This window comes from Danio rerio, chromosome 4 (genome assembly GCF_049306965.1).
Source record: "Danio rerio strain Tuebingen ecotype United States chromosome 4, GRCz12tu, whole genome shotgun sequence".
NCBI lineage: Eukaryota > Metazoa > Chordata > Actinopteri > Cypriniformes > Danionidae > Danio > Danio rerio.
In genome coordinates, this window is record NC_133179.1 from 42,652,881 (window position 1) to 42,671,771 (window position 18,891).

Below are 18,891 nucleotides of genomic sequence, written 5' to 3' on the forward strand. Positions count from 1 at the left end.
AGTCCAAACTATTGTGTTGTACTGATGTCTACACCTACAAAAACCATAAACCCAACCTCAAAGTAACCTGTCGTGTTTTAGCAACCTCCACACCAACCATAAGCTTAAAACCCCATCTCACGGTAAACTTTAGTGTACTGTAAAGGTCTGCGCCGACCACAACCCAAACCTTGCCTACTTGTAAATTACTGTTGTGGAGCCCGGATAGCTCAGTCGGTAGAGCATCAGACTTTTAAGCTGAGGGTCCAGGGTTCAAGTCCCTGTTCGGGCGTGTGACGCTCATTTTGTGGAGCCACAGCTTTTGCCGTTGAGCTATCGCTTGATGAAATTTTCATCTGGATGCACAATATGTGTACTAGGCATAAAAAAATGGTAGTCTTGTAGTCGTGGCCGAGTGGTTAAGGCGATGGACTAGAAATCCATTGAGGTCTCCCCGCGCAGGTTCAAATCCTGCCGACTACGTCATCCCCCTTTTTAAAATTGCAGCAGTCGTCAATTGTTTGCATTTCCATTGTTTCTTGGGAAAAGCGTTGTGCTGGTAGGAGGAGAAAAACAACAGAGTGTTCTCACTGAAGAGAAAGGGGCTTATCACAGGGAGGAACATACCACACATAGGTCACAACGGCTGTTTCATAGCTCGCCGTGAACTTATAGTGGTTAGTACTCTGCGTTGTGGCCGCAGCAATCCGGGTGACGGCAGGTTTTTCAAGATGACATTGGTGTCGCACTCTGTGTTGCCATCCGTTATCTCCAGCCTTCTTTTAGTGCAGGCTGTGCTAATGGCACGTCCTGAATGTTTACGTTTCCTAAAGTGTGGAAGACTAGGGATATGATATAAGAGAAATAGGATCTTTGATGCCAGCATGCTGTGTAGATAAGTACTGATCAAGTCACGCTTCTAAGGCATGGAAGGAATCTTTTCAATTGTTGAGTGTCCATTCATTGCCACAACAGCAGAAAGACATTCTGCAGTTATCATTGATCTATTTAATGTCTCCTACATGACATGAAGTCCAAACTATTGTGTTGTACTGATGTCTACACCTACAAAAACCATAAACCCAACCTCAAAGTAACCTGTCGTGTTTTAGCAACCTCCACACCAACCATAAGCTTAAAACCCCATCTCACGGTAAACTTTAGTGTACTGTAAAGGTCTGTGTCGACCACAACCCAAACCTTGCCTACTTGTAAATTACTGTTGTGGAGCCCGGATAGCTCAGTCGGTAGAGCATCAGACTTTTAATCTGAGGGTCCAGGGTTCAAGTCCCTGTTCAGGCGTGTGACGCTCATTTTGTGGAGCCACAGCTTTTGCCGTTGAGCTATCGCTTGATGAAAGTTTCATCCGGATGCACAATATGTGTACTAGGCATAAAGAAATGGCGGCACAGAAAGTTTTGTAGTCGTGGCCGAGTGGTTAAGGCGATGGACTTGAAATCCATTGGGGTCTCCCCGCGCAGGTTCGAATCCTGCCGACTACGTCCTCCCCCTTTTTAAAATTGCAGCAGTCGTCAATTGTTTGCATTTCCATTGTTTCTTGGGAAAAGCGTTGTGCTGGTAGGAGGAGAAAAACAACAGAGTGTTCTCACTGAAGAGAAAGGGGCTTATCACAGGGAGGTACATACCACACATAGGTCACAACGGCTGTTTCATAGCTCGCCGTGATCGTATAGTGGTTAGTACTCTGCGTTGTGGCCGCAGCAACCCCGGTTCGAATTCTGTGTAGCAACAAGTAAGCTTTACTTGTATCCATACACTTTTTTTCCTAAGTAAACTTTCTTTAAAATTAATAAATAAATAAATGAACAAATGCTTTAAACGTTTTAAAACCTATAATAAACAAAATATATGCACAACAATCTGTCTAGGTCGATGTCCTCAGCAGTAATGGAGCACGTTTAAACAAATGTTATTGTAAGTAAATATTTAAACCATTATGATAAATAGAGTTAAAAAGACCTTTTTGAATGAAAAGTTTTATTGAGATGGGTTGTTGGTGATTGTAGATTGAAAATTTAGATTTTGGAATTTAAGGCACCGCAGAAACCCTGTTTAAAAGCAATAGCCCCGGTAATTAGCTATTATAATGATGTCATTCTAACTCAGATACTATCTGTGAGAACTAGTAACAACTACTAGAAACAAGTTTAAACCCATAAAGAAGTTGATGAAAAAATTGTGATCAACGTGACATATGCAAATGAAAAGTAAAAGTCAACACTATCACCGTAATAGCAGATATCTTCTATGAGAATACTGTAGGTCAAATATCGTCAGCTCATTTGAACTTTAATTTATTGTTTTTGTTTATTTTATATAGCGCCAGTGCTCAAGGACGCTTTACCAACAGCAGGAGAACAAGAAAAACAATAACCTTAAAAAGGAAGAGAAAATGGGAGACTAATAATACATAAAATAATAACAAAAGACACGAGAACAAGTGACAAAAGAAACTCATTCCTGTCTTTCAATGACTGCTTTTGTGCGTTTAGGAGAACTAGGCAGCACACTCAGGGCTGCAAGATGGATTTAATTTAGTAGCCTATTCTTAATATTAAAATATAACAGTATGAAAACCAACCTGTTTGTTCCTGCAGATCTTCCTGTTTGACTGTGAATGTCTCTTCAATCTTCACATCTTCACTCTCCTCTTTAATAAACGCCATCTTTACAATAGTGTGGAGATCAGTCGCTTCAGCAGGAGTTTTTCTCTCTGTGTTTGGACACTTAATCCAGTTCAAAATGAACAAAACAATGAACAGAAACAAAATAATTTCTCTTCAACACTTGCTTCAATGGTTTCTTTATTTGAGAGTCATTAACAAAAAGAAATCAGGTGAAACATTTAATTTAAACACTTATTATACACTTTTCTGTTGTTTTATTCAAACAACAGCCTTCAGTTACTGAGAATAAAATAGTACTACTAAAATACTAAAATAGTTGTATAAAGGGTTAAAATAATATTTCCAACAGCAGGAACATAATATAGCATCGCATAAAAAACTTAAAACTTTAGAACTTTAACTTTAAATCAGTTTATATCTGTAAACGTTTTAAAACAAACCTTTCTCCAGTTGAATCACAGCGACGAAGCGGCGCTGCCTGATGACGTCACGCGCCACGGCAAAATAAAAGTCTTTTTTGTTTAACTTTTTTGCCACTATCTGTTGCAGTCATGATTTATTGATACATTTCTCCCATGGTTTTCACTTTACACTTTGTCTGCTCTCTCTCTCACAAACCTTAAATCTAAACATTTTCTTAACTTTTTTTAATCCACTTTATATAGGCGATCAGTGCTACCTACTGCACCACTGTGATGCCTCACATGTATAATTATTTGAGGTATTAAACTGGTATTGGTGAAGAACTTCGCTTACAAATAGTTGTTATTTTTAAAATGTGTGAAAAAGCACCATTCAGATGTAGCGACTGTATTGATCTGGGCAATCAAGCATGTATTGTTATAGACACTATGCTTATTTGTCTTAAGAGATGTTAGGCAGGTCCTGTTCATGTAATATGTTCATGTAATAGTCTATCAAGTTGGTATTGGCATGAACAGCTATACCTGTTAACGGGTTTCTTATATGTTAAATGGTCCTATTCAGTTAATGATCAGGCAGCTATTAATAAAGATGACCGCACTCATTGATGATTCTTTTATTTAAATGACTATGTGACGCAGATATTTAAAATTCATTGTTGCAAACAAGTTACAGGAGTAAGTGCAGTTGTTGTTTTATGTGATGTTCACCACTGTAATTACACCATAGTGAAAAAAGAAGTCTGAGAAATGCTGTAGTTGGTGTAGGTGGAGCAGGTTAATCACATTAAAAGTTATGCATTGTGTAGATATGAAAGTGAACTCTTGTCGTTGAGTTATTCTGTATAAACTGCCTATACAATAAATTTACTAGTGATGTAATTATTTTCTAATTATAAATATTTAGATGCATCACAGTATGTGATTGCTTTACTGTGTTAAAAGGAAAAGGTTTTGTCAGAGTATCTTATATATGCTTCTGTGAATGTCTGCATATTTGTATGCACAAACACAAGTAATAAATAGAGAGAAAAACATCTTTAATACATACCAGGTGAATAAGAGGCTTTCGGGAAAGCTGAGCTGCTTACACATGTTCTGTTCAACTAAAAAACAAAGGAAAGAAAACAAAATTGGCACAGAAACAAGTTACATTTTGATAGTTACAATTTATAAACATAAAGTGTTGACAGTCTTCCAGAAGCCAGTAATAAGCTGCATGTGCTTTAAGATAAATAAAGGACTCTAAACTCACATAAAGAACAAGTTCAGTAATAAATAAATGACTAAAACTCTGCTAATAGTTAGCTCATGTCAATATATGGACTGAACTTAACACAAATAAAACCTCAATCTGAAGTTCAGAAATTGTTTCTTTCAACGAATGATAATATATCACAGTATAATAGTATACATCTTCTATAACTATTATATAAGTGAATGTAGTTGTGTGTATTGAGACATCGGTATGGATTGAGTTTTCAAAGCTCATTTGCATCTTTACACAAAGACTTCAGCCAAGCAACTCTGAGAAACTTCTACAAAAACAACACATAACTCTTGCATTACCTTTTAACCAGGCTTGGGAAAAAAAATTAAAATGTGTTTCAAATCAAAATACCTCAACATAGGTGTATCAACATTAACTACAAAATGCAGCAGCTACAATAAAAAAAAGCTTCAATCAATAGTCCTATAAAACAACAGCAACAAAACAAATGAAGATGGCTAAAGTCAACTTATTTTCCCAATACAACATTATTTCTCTGTAAAAACTGGTTTGTAAAGCAACTGAACCTCTCATCCTCCACAGTAATGTGTCTCCCAGACCCAGACGTCGGCTCTGCATCAGTTAACCACCAGAGGCCGACAAAGCACTTCATAAGCACTTTATCTCTCGTTCCCATAAAAAGAATCCGGCAACAAATTTGGTTTAGAATAAGTTTTTTCGCGTGCATAATAAATTAAACAAACGCAACATACATGTTTATTGCGTCGGTCGGTCCAGCTTTAAATAGCCTTCATTAATGCATTAAAACTGACCCAAATGCATACAATATATGATTTCAATTCATTATAATACAATTTTATTTTTATAATGAAAACTTTTTTCCCTCGGTGTAAACTGCTGTTTGCTTTTTTTATTGTGGCTTTTTCTAAAACATTTTTTTCCCAGTGCAAGTTAAAATCAAGTTCTGTATTTCGGCTGTTTAAGGTCTCCCTTTGCATTGAACTTTGAACTTTTTACATTCAGAGATGTTGTTTATTTTCACACAGGTAAATTACACATCAACTAAATTTTAAAATGTGATATTGCAGTGGATCACCAATTTAACTATAAAATGCAGCAGCCAAAATAAAAAAGCTTCCATCAAAAGTCAACTTATTTTCCCAATACATCTTTATTTCTCTTTAAAGCTATGGTTCGTATAGCTGCTAAACTTCCCATCCTCTGCAGTAATGTGTTTTGAGTCTTCACTGTTGCCCACTGCTCATTGCATCTTTATACCAGCATTAACCAATTGGGGGCCAATTGAGTATTAACCAATCACATGCCAGATCAAGTAGGTCAGCAGGGTTGTATCTATATTCTGCGTTCTTAACAGAAACTTCATTGGCTTATTTAGCTATAAGAGAACAACTTTGGAGGACAAACTACGATTGTTGGTTCCTACATTGAGATTATTACCAACAACAACATACAAAGAAAAACCGACTGATGCCATTTCTCATCCCACTTCTTCATTGAAGACTGGAAAGGTGAGTTGCACATTCTGAATTTACACTCAAATAATATCTGAATGCTGACATTATAAAATGTAAAATCTAAACATGTGCATGCATTGTTCAATTAAGTTTTTAAGTTCAATTAAGTTTTCAATTAAGTTATTAAGTTTTTCAGTCATTTTTAAAAGCTTTTTTACAACTATTTAGTTATGTGTTTGTTTGTTTTGGTTTGGTTATAAATATTGATTTTATCCTGACAAATGGACTGTAGCCCAAATAAGTTTCAACCTATTACGTATATAAATTTATATAAAAATTTGATGTTTCCCCATTCATTACAAATACAAAACAAAAAGCAGATAAATTATAAAGTGGAAAATGAGGGAGAAATGTATCGATAAGTCATGACTCATAAATAAGAGTGAGTAGGGGGAAAAAGCTAAACAAAAAAAGACTTTTATTGTGGCATGGTGGTGTGACGTCATAAGGCTGCGCCGCTCCCACACTGTGATTCAACTGGAGAAAGGTTTGTTTTAAAGCTTGTACACAGATGTAAACCAACTGATTAAAATTTCAGTGTGTTCATTTAATGTTAGATGTACCTGCTGTTGACAATATTATTTTAACCCTTTATACAAAGAACTACTATTTTACTCACTGTAAGGTCTATTGTTTGAATAAGATAGGATAAACTTTATTTGTCCCGAGAGGAAATTCTTGTCTTGTGCAAATAAGTGCTACAACGTTGCTGTAAGCAGACAATAAAATAAATCAAACAAACTAAACAATTAAGAACATACCTAAAAAAAGATTGAATAAAGCAACAGTAAAGTGTGTGATAAGTGTTTTAGTGAAGGTTTAATTTATTAAATAGCATAATGTCATTCTATTCGAAGTATACATCAATAAAATTTGAAAAATGGAGTTCTAGTTTACATCGGCTGATTTGTGGCTTTTGTTGCTTGCTCAGACTTACATAATTTCTGTTTGTTAATGACTAATATAAAGAAACTGTTGAAGCAAGTGTTGAAATTATCTTGTTTTTGTTCATTGTTTTATTTATTTTAAACAGGACATTTTTATTGTTTTGTTAATTTTAAGCAGGATAAAGTGTCCAAACGCAGAGAAAAACTCCTGCTGAAGCGACTGATCTCCACACTGTTATAAAGATGGCGTTTATTAAAGAGGAGAGTGAAGATGTGAAGATTGAAGAAACATTCACAGTCAAACAGGAAGATCTGCAGGAACAAACAGGTTGGTTTTCATTCTCAAACACCAACTCAGTCATTTGATCCTCATTCAGATATATTTTAATTATAATAATACTAAATTAAATCCATCTTGCAGCCCTGAGTGTGCTGCCTAGTTCTCCTAAATGCACATAAGCAGTCATTGAAAGACAGGAATGAGTTTCTTTCGTCACTTGTTCTTGTGTCTTTTGTCATTATTTCAAGTATTATTAGTCTCCCATTTTCTCTTCCTTCTTAAGGTTATTGCTTTTTCTTGTTCTACTACTGTTTGTAAAGCTTCCTTGAACACTGGCACTATATAAAATAAACAAAAACCATAAATTAAAAACGTTTAACTGAGCTGACGATATTTGACCTTCAGTATTCTCACAGTGTTGCAGTGATAGTGTTAGCTTGGTACTTTCCACTTGCATATGTCCCATTGATCCCAATTCCCCTTTTTTAATTTACTTCATGGGATTAAACTTGTTTCTAGTTGTTACTAGTTCTCACAGATAGTATCTGAATTAGAATTACATCATTATCATAATAACTAATTACCAGCGCTATTGTGTTTAAACAGGGTTTCCACGGAGTCTTAAAATGTCTTAAATTCCAAAATCAAATTTTAGGCCTTAAAAGTCTTAAATTTACTAAAATTGTGTTGTAGGTCTTAAATCTTTTTTAAACAAGTGTTCATTTTCCTTTGTTCATATTGTGTTAACCAGTCTGGCCAAAACCTATACAATCACCAACAATCCATCTCAATAAAACTTTAAACTTTTTTATTCAAAAAGATCATTTTAACTCTATTTATCATAATGGATTAAGTATTTTCCTTACAATATCATTTGTTTAAACGTGCTCCATGTATTAACTGCTGAGGACATCGACCTGGACAGATTGTTGTGCATAGATTTAATTTGTTATAGTTTTTAAAACATTTGTAAAAAAAAAATTATTTTAAAGAAAGTTTATTTTGGAAAAATGTGTGTGGATACAAGTAGAGCTTGCTTTTTTACACATTTAAAATCTTTTACTAAGAAATATTCAAAATAATAATATAATATTTTTTTTATTATAATATTTTTTTGATAGGACAAATACAAAATCTGGGCCATTTGAAAAATTCTTTAGTCTTTTATGAGTCTAAAATTTCATTCATAATGGTCATAAAAGTCTTAAATTTAACTTGGTGAAACCTGCAGAGACCCTGGTTTAAGGTATGTCAGAAAACATGGATGCCCCAATTTTAAACATGCTGAATGAAATTGACACTAAAATAATTAATCATTATAAAACATTGTACAGTATTCTGAACTATATGATGTTGTGGGACGACGTGAGACAAAACAAACAAATAATAGTGGAACAATAACGTTTAGCTATACCAGTGGTGGATTTAGGCATGGGCAATGTGGGCGATCGCTCAGGGTGGGATTTTCCTGGGGGCGGCAAAAAAAAATGTCCCCTAGTGAAAGCATTTAGATACAATTACTTTATGCAAATGTATTCATTAAGAGTGGCAATCTCAAAATAAAGACATTAGGGGCCATTTACATTTGGCATTTTTTGCACGTGCGAGTTTGTTATTCTCAATGTGCAACTGAAACATCGCTTGTGAAAGCAAACTGATGCATGCGTACAGAAAACCAGCAACTCACACATGCTCCTGTGTGAATCCCGGTTGTTTGCATGCACGCCGAAAAAATAAGCGTCGCTCATGCGCCATGAAACTGAATTAACAGCCTTTTGTGCAGAAGTGTCAGCACACAGCGAGTTTTGCATAGTTTATGTAAAGTGTATGTAATTTAACGATGGTGTTACTTTCACTAAGCATGGCTATAAAGCAGAAAGGAGGGATAAAGAGTCAGGGAGGTACACTGTAAAAAATTGCTGTTAAAAAACGGTCAGATTCTACGGTAAAATAATGTTTTTTCACTAAAACAGTAATATTCTGTTAAAAACAGTGCTTTGTGGGTAACATTTTTGTTTTCGAGAAAGTAACCAACTGCAGAAAACTGTGAGCTAACAGAGTTCAGATTCGATGTTTTGAAGTCTGTGTTTGAAATCACGCTTTGTGTCCTTGTTCACTATTCCATACACTAGTTAACTAATATGGTTCACCTGACAGTTTTAATGAACACTAATGAGTGAATTCAGACACTGATGAACACCTGCTGTTAATAATTACAATTACTGAAGAAAAGAAACACAAACAGTGACTTGAGTTACAACATTAAATAAAATCAAATAAAATAAAACACCTTCAGTCTCAGCAGAGGATCATTAAACAACTCTACAAACAACAGCAGACACACACTTATTACTGACTGATTTGACTTCCATACTATTCTCATTGAGATCCAACAGGAATTAAGGTGTTTTTTGTGTCACCGTAATGGGGCTGGTTTAGTTGGGCTCTTCACCTTTAAACTTATTAAATCAGACTCTCCAATTACTATAATAAAGAGTTAACAAAGTGCTTGTACTATAGCGATAAAGTTGGGAAGTCAATAAATAGAGAAATCTATTTGTCTGAAATTAGTTCTGATAAATGTTTTGGTATAAATCTGGAAGAAGGGCCACATGCAATAGATTTTATGCTTAATTGCAGGTATTAATTTAATTAATGAGAAGTGGAATCAGAAAAGATACCTCCATAAATACTTAACAGTTAAGAAATAACATACAAAAACAGTTCATCTATGCCAAATACACACTCAGACCTAATGAATCTGACCTTGTATCTCAACAATGGTAACAATTCAAATGTTTCATGCTGCAATGCATGCTGGGAGTGGCACGGTACAAATATCCCAGCATGCATTGCGGTGTAAATAAATGTTGTATGATGGTCTCACAGTTTTCTTTATTTGTTTTTGATTCTGCTGTTGTTTATGTTTAGACTTTCAGTTGCCTGTTTGTGAGTTAAACTGTTCATTTTGTTAGTTGTCACCATTATTGAGGTTCATATGCTGATTATTGATGCCTCTCTGAGTGCAATTTACACCATAGAGCAGTGTTATTGTCCAAGATATTCTTAAAAACTTCCAGAAATCATTGCCATATATAGACATATAATGTAAAACAAAAGATTTAACATTGAATAGCAGCAGTAAATTTTATTATACTGAATTAGAACAGACTCTGCCATTTAATAGCAACATGAACATCACCAGATCTTATTTAGGTTTTTGGCTGACTTGCCACAACAAAGAAGGTTTTTAAACAAAGTTCTTAACAATTGCAGCAGCCAAGATATATAAATGTTAAAAGTGACAGGGCTAAGAGCCCAACTAAAGCAAACTCTGTTCTCCATGATGGTGACGTAAAACTTTCACTTTTTTTTCTCAAGAAGAACTTTAGTAGATGTTATACAAAAATACATGTATTAAGTAATAAGTGTAGCTGGTGATGATGTTTGTAGAGTTGTTTAATCATCCGCTGATCATTTAAATGATTTAATCATTTGTTGTTCTTTAGGTTATTTCATTATAAAGCTGTGACTAAAGTTTTGTATGTTCTGTTCTTGTTTTTTCCCTTCAGTATTTCTTCATTTGTTCATTGTTAATCCTCAATTATCATTTAATTAGTCAGTTAATTAATGAATTTACTTCAGCTTTGCTACATGTTTCTTAAACACTCAGTAGTGTGGACACTTCAATTAAAACTGAAGTATATGCTCTGGGGTTGAAAGGGTTAAAGGTGTGAGAGGTAAAAACACAGTGTAAAATGTATTTTAACAGTAATATACTGTCAATTTAAACTACGGAAGTAGACTGTAAAAAAACAGTAGATTGCTGGCAACCACAGCTGCCAGTAGATTACCGTTAAAACAAGGAAAAAACAGTATTTTACTGTAAAACCTGAAGCTAATTTCTTCTGTATGTCACCGTTGTGGAGGAGAGTAGAGCCAGTGTATGAGTTAAAGATGAACAATGAACTGCTGATATTATTCTGCATGTTTCTTTATTTAAAGATAGCGGCTGTTTAGTGGCTGATGCAGTCAGAATTTCTCTGGTGATTCCAGATTTACATGTATGTGTGCTGTTGTGAAAAATAAGACATTAGAATTAAAACGAACTTATCTAATTAACTAAAATAAGTTATCATTATGATTATGCTTATAAGCATATATAGCACATTACTTCATAAACTCATTCAGCTGTTGGCCAATTTGAGGCAGTTGCTTTCAGTGAGCAGAATGAGTTCACTTGAGTATTGTGTAAATCAATGTAGTCCATGTATTTTTACATCAACATACTGTAAAATAACAGTACATTGCTGGCAACTGCAGCTGCCAGTATTTTACTGTTTTTTAACGGGACAATTTTTAACAGTGTAAGACAGGTCTAAAGGTCTAAGACAAAAGATAATTTGGTAACACTTTACAATAATAACTACACACTATAAACCATTTATTATGCATTAGCAAATACTGAATTCATTATTTGTTTAGCATTATCTGTTTAGCATTAACTCTAAATTAATAAGTGTTATTAAACAGTTTTTAACTGCAGCTACATATGCTGTATTCCAGACTTACAACGACATTTATAATTTGCTTAATAATTATACTTTCATACTTTGTTAAGGATTAATTTCCTATTACTAAATTAAGTATGGGGATTGAAGTGCAATGTTCATGATAAGTGGGGGCGGAGGGGGCCAGAATCACGGTGGCAGCAGGTCAGATGACTGTCAGGCCAAGGGGAAATGTCCCTATGTCTCCCTATGGCCAGTTCGCCCTCGAGTTTTACTGTTTTCTATTGTTTATTATTCCTGGTCATTTCTCCAATAATTGTAAGTTCTAAAACAATAGCATAAAAGATCAGGGGCCTCATGTACGAAGACTTGCGTGGAAATCTTACTAAAACATTGCATACGCACAAAGCTGTAAATGTGCGTACGCAGAAAAAAATTCAGATGTATGAAACACTGCGTACGCCGAATCTCACGCATATTCTTTTGTACATCTGAATGAACGTGAAACTGAGCGCAACATGCACGAGCACAAAACCCCTCCCTGCCTCCTCCCCCGTATGAATATGCTAATGACTATGCTAATGTCAAAACCCAACGAAAAAGCAATGGCAAAAGCAAGCAAAAAGAGAAACTTTGAACAGAATGTGAATTGGAGGTGCTGCTTTCGGAGGTAGACCGGAGAAAAGCGGTGTTATTTGCAAGTTTGTTCTCCGGAATTAACAACAAAAGAAAAAAAATAGAGTGGGAGAGTTTAGCTAATACGGTTAACACAGTTGGGTCTGAACATCGCACTGAGTGCATTTAAAAAAGAAATAGTGTGGTTTATATCTGTAAAATGTTGCAGTACCCTTCGCAGTCTCAGTGGCGCACCTCATAAGAAGCAGATGATCATGTACTGACACGTTCGAGCATAAACTCGGCTTGAATCCAGCGTCTGATGAATTCATTCTTCTTTTTTTTCCCCGCTACATATCAGATTTTGCCCACTATTTATCACGAGAAAGACAAGTAGGAATCATCAATAAGTTTGTGCATCATATTTTATTTGCACATTTATTGAATGGAAATGTTTCTGATTCACGCATGCAAATTTATCTTCACATAGTGTCTTTATAGCAATGTGCGTGCAGTAGATAGCTCAGATTACATTGGGAAAACAGGCGACCGCTGCAAATTGTGCTTTAATGTTTAGCTGGTCAACTGTATGGTTTGGAAATCTTACATACCTACTATATGAACCCGTCTCATACAGACGCCATTGCAAGGATCAGACACTTTGTAGAGAATAATTTAACACAACTGCCTCTAGGAGTCGCCAATGGAAATGAAACAGACACGCACAAAAAATGTGCGTACGCCTGCCAGAAAGCTGCCGTGAACCTGCGCAAATTCCCACGTTCAGTTCATTGTTAGTAAATCCAAACGTGAGCGATTCTGAGCGTGAAACCTGGCGTACGCAAAGTTTTTGTGCGTACGCAGCGTTGATACATGAGGCCCCAGGTCACTGCTATGATATGATTTACAATTTATGTATGTCACTGTTTGTCATTGTGCTCTGTTTATTCTGAGAGCTGAGGCTGAGTATTCGAGAGCTTTTAACTCTTGAAATTATTAACTCCGCGTCATTCTAACACTGAAGAAACAGAATCCTGTGTTATCTGTAATCTCCTTTCACACTGTTCATGCTATACCTGATGTTCATTAACAGACGTTTCACAATCACAAGCCCCAGGTTAACATTGTAATTTGTATATTTATGTTGTCAATGTCCATGACTAGACAAACAGCAGGTCACCTTTTTAGATGGCATTTCTTGTCGGGTTAACAATATCTGCAAATTAGGAGAAATACTAGCCTTTTAGAAAGAAGCTATTAATATACCAATACCTAAACCAGGAAAAGATCATTAAACTATTTATCGTCTAACAGCACTTACCAGTTGCCTTTGCAAAACAATGGAATGAATGATTAATGATCGATTGGTGTGGATTTAAAAAAAACCCAGAAGATTAATAAATATCAGTGTGGGTTTAGAAGAGGGAAAAGTACTCTTTGCCATCTTATACGATTAGAATCTTTTGTACGAGATGGTTTTATTAAAAAAAAGAACACATGCAAGCAGTTTTTTTTTTTTTTTAAATCCGGAAAAGGCCTTTGACACTACCAGGAGGTATGGTATTTTAAAAGATTTACACGAGATGGGTGTTTGAGGAAATTTGCCTAATTTTATTGCAAATTTATTTTATTCAAGAGAGTTTTTCGTGTGCGTATGAAAACTGTATTATCTGAATATATGAGCATATATAGCATATATGAGAATCAGGAGTGCCCCAAGAAAGTATACTATCAGTAACACCATTTAGTATTAAAATTAATAATATTGTAAATGTTAATGGGAATAATATATTTTGTAGTTTATATGTAGATGATTTATGTATTTGTTATAAAGGGAAAAATATGTGTACAATCAAGAGACAAATTTAAATATGTATAAATAAAATATATGACTGGTCAGTTTTAAATGGTTTTAATTTTTCTAAATAAAATAACTGTATGCATGCATTTTTGTTTTTTAAGATCTATGCATTTAGATCAGGAGCTTTTTTAGATAGAGAAACTATACAAGTTGTGAAAAAGGTAAAGTTCCTAAGAATGAGTTTTGACAATAAGTAGTGTTTTATTCCTCATATTAAAGTATTACGAAATAGATGTTTTAAAACAATTAATGTATGAACTTAATCTTAAAAAGGTAAAATAAATAAATAAATTAGGACCTCTGTGATGAAATCCAAGACTTTGTATAAATGTGTACACGTTAATGGACCAAACACAATATGATCTGATTTATTTTACATTTAATTTGCACCAAAATTACAGTGTGTGTAGCCAATGTTTCCTGTGTCTTCTCACTTTTCAGCTTTTGATGAGAGTTTTTAAGACTTAATAAAAACTGTTTTATTTATTTATTTCAGACTTAATTGAAGTGAATGAGGGGAGTAAAGAGGAGGAACATCGTGTCAAAATTGAGGAAAAAAACTATTTACAGACTGATGGTATTTTGAAAAGGAGAGACAAGAACCATTTCATCTGCACTCAGTGTGAAAAGAGTTTTGGAAGAAAAGACGATCTTAAGTTTCACATGATGATCCACGCTGGAGAGAAACCGTTTACATGCACTCAGTGTGGGAAGAGTTTCAGCCAATCATCATCCCTTAAGATTCACATGAGGATCCACACTGGAGAGAAACCATTCACATGCACTCAGTGTGGGAAGAGTTTCAGCCAATCATCATCCCTTAATCTACACGTGAGGATCCACACTGGAGAGAAACCATTCACATGCCCTCACTGTGGGAAGAGTTTCAACCAATCATCACACCTTAACTGTCACATGAAAATACACACTGGAGAGAAACCATTCACTTGCCCTCAGTGTGGGAAGAGTTTCAGCCAATCATCAAACCTTAACTGTCACATGACAATCCACACTGGAGAGAAACCATTCACATGCACTCAGTGTGGGAAGAGTTTTACCTGCTCATCACGCCTTCATCAACACATGAGGATTCACACTGGAGAGAAACCATTCTCATGCACTCAGTGTGGGAAGAGTTTCAGCCAATCATCACACCTTAATCAACACATCATGAGCCACACTGGAGAGAAACCATTCATGTCTAATCATCTTGTTTAATCCCGCCCCTTTTCGCAGTGGCGTACAACAGAATTTCGCATGCTCAATAGTGATGGGAAGTTCGTATCATTTTATTTACTGATCGAGATGAACAAATCTTTTTTCGAGTCATTTCGTTCATTTGGTTCAATTTGCCAAAATATTATTAAAATGTTACGAATTGCTTCCAAACACATCTACAACTAGCCCAGAAGGTTGATCACACGACAAATAAGTCATAAATAGAATACTATAAGAATGAGAAAATAATAATTCAATGTTTACCTGCTCTTTTGTCTATAGGTATTGTTGTCTGTTTGCTCAGCTCACCTCTTCATGTATTCAAATGTCAGTGGTGCGTTCACGTTACAATGACAGTCACATATAATTTTAACCAATGTACCCAGTCTGAGCCGATAGAAGCCATGATAATTAGTTCACCTTTCGAATCTTCTGGTTCTTGAGTCGTTCGTTCATCACGTGACAGAATGACTCAAACCGGAGCACTTGAGAGTTGAATAAATCAATTCTTTTTTTTTTGGCTCTAAACGCATATGATTGGCCGGTGATGAACGAATGACTCAAACCCGAGGACTCGAGAGGTGAACAGATCAATTCTTTTTCTGGCTCTAAATGCATATGATTGGCATATAAATGCATATGTTAGGCTGTAGTCTTTCATGTGGTGAACGAACGACTCGATAGAGGACTCGAAAAATGAACTAATCTTGTCTCGCACTACACATCGTGCACATGAGCAAATTAATGAATCTTTTAGTTAATCCGAGTCATTCATTCATTTTGTCACATAACATGAAAGAAAGCATAAGAGATGAGTTATTTAATAAATCAAATAGTCTTTGTGAATAGTTTTGTAACATATGATGCTGCCGGCATTAGACACTTAAACACTGTTTAATTGTTGTTTATTGTTTTATTATTATTATTATTATTTTACCAGAAAAGCTTTCATAAATAATTTTCAGATTACTTTATAAATCACAACAATAAAATAAGCAAAAGAAAAACAAAATAGTGCATATCAAGCTAGGCTTTTTAATAAATAAAAACAAACAAGCTTAAAATTAAATAACACGTTTGTGCCATAAAATCTTTATATGAAATATGGCAACTCTTCCCAGTAGATGTTTTTATGAAACAGCAATTTAAGTGAAAGATATTATAAATAAAAAACAAAAGCCACAGGGCCTAATGAGCTTAACAACTTGACTTGTGAATAGAACGGTGCATTTAAAAAAAATAAATAAAATTAAATAAGCTTTAAAACAACATTGTGTGGCTTTACTTGTTGGACTTGGCTTAAGGTTTGTTAGCATTTAATAACACAAGCTCTGAACCTTTGATAGGCTGAGTCTGTTTCTTCTTTTGTCATTAGTTGTTGTCGCAGGATAAAAGATGCTAAATGAGTAAATGCAAATGCAATCTTTCTTTATACAAATATTAGACCAATACATAAAGTCTGCATAGAAAAACATTATTAAACAAAAAATGGGGTATAAATGAACAAATTACAAATCACTTGTAATTGTAGAATTTAATTAATCTATCGCCTAGCTTAGTGTTTGTTTTCTGATAGCAAGCCAGCAAATAGACAAATCAATATATATATATATATATACTAGATATAAACCACATATCCAGTAGAAAAAAGTAACAATAACTTAGTGACAATAGGACAGAACTTTTTTATTTCTTAGAAAATGCTTTTTAGGTACACATTGTTTGATGATTTTATGAAAAATTTAAAATATGATTATATGATGCAACAAAAATTCAGTTTTACATAAATATTTTTGACTGAGGTTCTCGTTGCAGAGTACAGTGGAACTACAGTTTAAGATCAGAAATGCACATAATAGTGTAAGGATGGCTATATCTCTCCATAATATTAAAATCTGCAAACTGTTATGGAACTCCACACGAGACAAGAGCATGAGAATGATCAGGCACTAAAACAATAATCTTTCCAATGTGAGAAGAAGATCCAGGGGCGCCTCCAAGGGGTGGCCAGGGGTGGCCACGGCCACCCCTCGGTAAACTCTGGCCACCCCTTTGGCCACCCCAATATAATTTTGCGGTTGACATTATTGATTGAAATGAACTTATAAATTCCCAATATTTAGATAAATAAATAAATACATAAATAAATAAAATGCAGTCACTAAATTATTGTTGGTGTTACTGACGTAGCTCTCCCCCTCTGGTTCAATGCTGGTGAAAGCAAACTGACGCATGCGCGCGGAAAACCATTCCCGCGCGCCTCACGCACTCCTGTGTGAATCCCGGTTGGTTGTTTGCATGCACGCCGACATAATAGGCACTGCTCATGCGCAAGTGTCGGCACGCAGCGAGTTTTGAAAGTCGTTTAAAGTTTATACAATATAATGATGATGATGATGATGATGATGTTACTTTCACTAAGCATGCCTTTAAAGCAGAAAGGAGGGATAATGAGTCAGGGAGGTAAGACTTCATAACATGATTTCTCAGCCATGATCTGGTCTAAGACCACAGATAATTCTATAATACAGTACATTTTTTGTATTCTTTAGAATTGTCATAATTCATTTTCATGCAAAAGGTTTCTTAAGTGATGTTGGCATATCACTCCAGTTGTTGTTTTCCAGTAATATTTAGGACTGATTTCTGTTGTTTATTTAGAATAATAATTGTATATTAATATTAATTGTATTTATTTAGAATAAATATAAATAAATTGTTATATTTATTGAATAACAAATCTAACAATTCAAGAGAGGTGGGGTGTATAGGGTGGTTCGCCCAGGGTGTCATTTAAACTAGAACCACCACTACCCTCCCCGATCGTCCTTGACAGCACGCACACACCTTCAATAGACAGCAATGGCTATTTAATATTTACCTTAAGCTACAGTATATCAATAGAAGAAGCTGCATTAATAAAATGGTTCAAAAAGCAATATGGATAAATAATATTATTAGGTATAGTGAGTGTGTATAGTAATGCCTTTTGTTCAGTTTGTTCATTTGTTTGGGTAATTAATAAACTCATTATTCTTTCATTTATTTTCTTTTCGGCTTAGTCCTTTTATTAATCCAGGGTCGCCACAGCAGAATGAACCGCCAACTTATCCAGCACATTTTTACACAGCGGATGCCCTTCCAGCTGCAACCCATCACTGGGAATAATAAACTCATTAATCTTCATTAATTTTAGACATGGCATATCTCGTATGATGTACAATAAAGGCACATAAAAAATGAAGTCATTTATACAGTATATGAAAAGTGTTTTTAAACTAAACATAGATTTTTATTTGGTTTGCACATGTACTTGCTGAATTATTTCAAAGAATACATTGCAATATTTCAAATAGAATTAATTAAATGAATAAAACAACATTATTTCATTTACCAGAAATAAAAATATAACATTACACTGAATTCATTATTTTTTTTTGTGTGCCACCCCAAGATTTGGTGCGGCCTCTTCTGGCCACCCCTAAGAAAATTTTCTGGGGGCGCCACTGAGAAGATCAGCTAGAAAACCAGTTGTTCAGGTTGTCTCGATCATGCATCCTGAGCCCCCCTCTTTGCCCTATACTTTACCTTCTCCACCAGTGCAGCTCATTCACATTTCACACCGAATGTTTAAGTTTTTAATATGGATGCTCCACTACAAGGAAAATTGTCTTCGCATCAACTCATGACCAGGCAAGAGTCTT

At 34.9% G+C, this 18,891-nt stretch overlaps 1 protein-coding gene and 4 non-coding genes across 8 annotated transcripts; all 5 read left to right on the forward strand.

The window, feature by feature from the left end:
- The first annotated feature begins 198 nt into the window (after positions 1 to 198).
- Positions 199 to 271, forward strand: trnak-uuu (transfer RNA lysine (anticodon UUU)). The gene has a single exon. It is a non-coding gene; the product is annotated as a tRNA-Lys (tRNA).
- A 109-nt stretch (positions 272 to 380) lies between these two features.
- trnas-aga (transfer RNA serine (anticodon AGA)) lies at positions 381 to 462 on the forward strand. Its single transcript has one exon. It is a non-coding gene; the product is annotated as a tRNA-Ser (tRNA).
- A 746-nt stretch (positions 463 to 1,208) lies between these two features.
- Positions 1,209 to 1,281, forward strand: trnak-uuu (transfer RNA lysine (anticodon UUU)). The gene has a single exon. It is a non-coding gene; the product is annotated as a tRNA-Lys (tRNA).
- A 118-nt stretch (positions 1,282 to 1,399) lies between these two features.
- trnas-uga (transfer RNA serine (anticodon UGA)) lies at positions 1,400 to 1,481 on the forward strand. The gene has a single exon. It is a non-coding gene; the product is annotated as a tRNA-Ser (tRNA).
- A 4,181-nt stretch (positions 1,482 to 5,662) lies between these two features.
- On the forward strand, positions 5,663 to 16,456 carry LOC137490941 (uncharacterized). 4 transcript variants are annotated; one of them, XM_073947968.1, is made up of 3 exons: positions 5,663 to 5,809; positions 6,881 to 7,030; positions 14,466 to 16,456. In XM_073947968.1, exons 2-3 carry the CDS (start codon positions 6,946 to 6,948, stop codon positions 15,185 to 15,187), a joined length of 807 nt encoding a protein of 268 aa, XP_073804069.1. In that variant the 5' UTR covers positions 5,663 to 5,809; positions 6,881 to 6,945; the 3' UTR covers positions 15,188 to 16,456. The 4 variants fall into 4 exon arrangements, with proteins under 4 accessions (XP_073804069.1, XP_073804068.1, XP_068076059.1 ...); XM_073947967.1 differs by lacking the exon at positions 5,663 to 5,809 and adding an exon at positions 6,249 to 6,302 and having other exon boundaries at positions 6,849 to 7,030; XM_068219958.2 differs by lacking the exon at positions 5,663 to 5,809 and adding an exon at positions 6,249 to 6,302 and having other exon boundaries at positions 6,878 to 7,030.
- Positions 16,457 to 18,891: the final 2,435 nt, after the last annotated feature.

Excerpts from the sequence above, each read along its gene's own strand:
- LOC137490941 (XM_073947968.1), top strand. The coding sequence starts at position 6,946 with ATGGCGTTTATTAAAGAGGAGAGTGAAGATGTGAAGATTGAAGAAACA. Across the intron at positions 7,031-14,465 it reads AGATCTGCAGGAACAAACAG|ACTTAATTGAAGTGAATGAG; the intron begins GTTGGTTTTCAT and ends TATTTATTTCAG.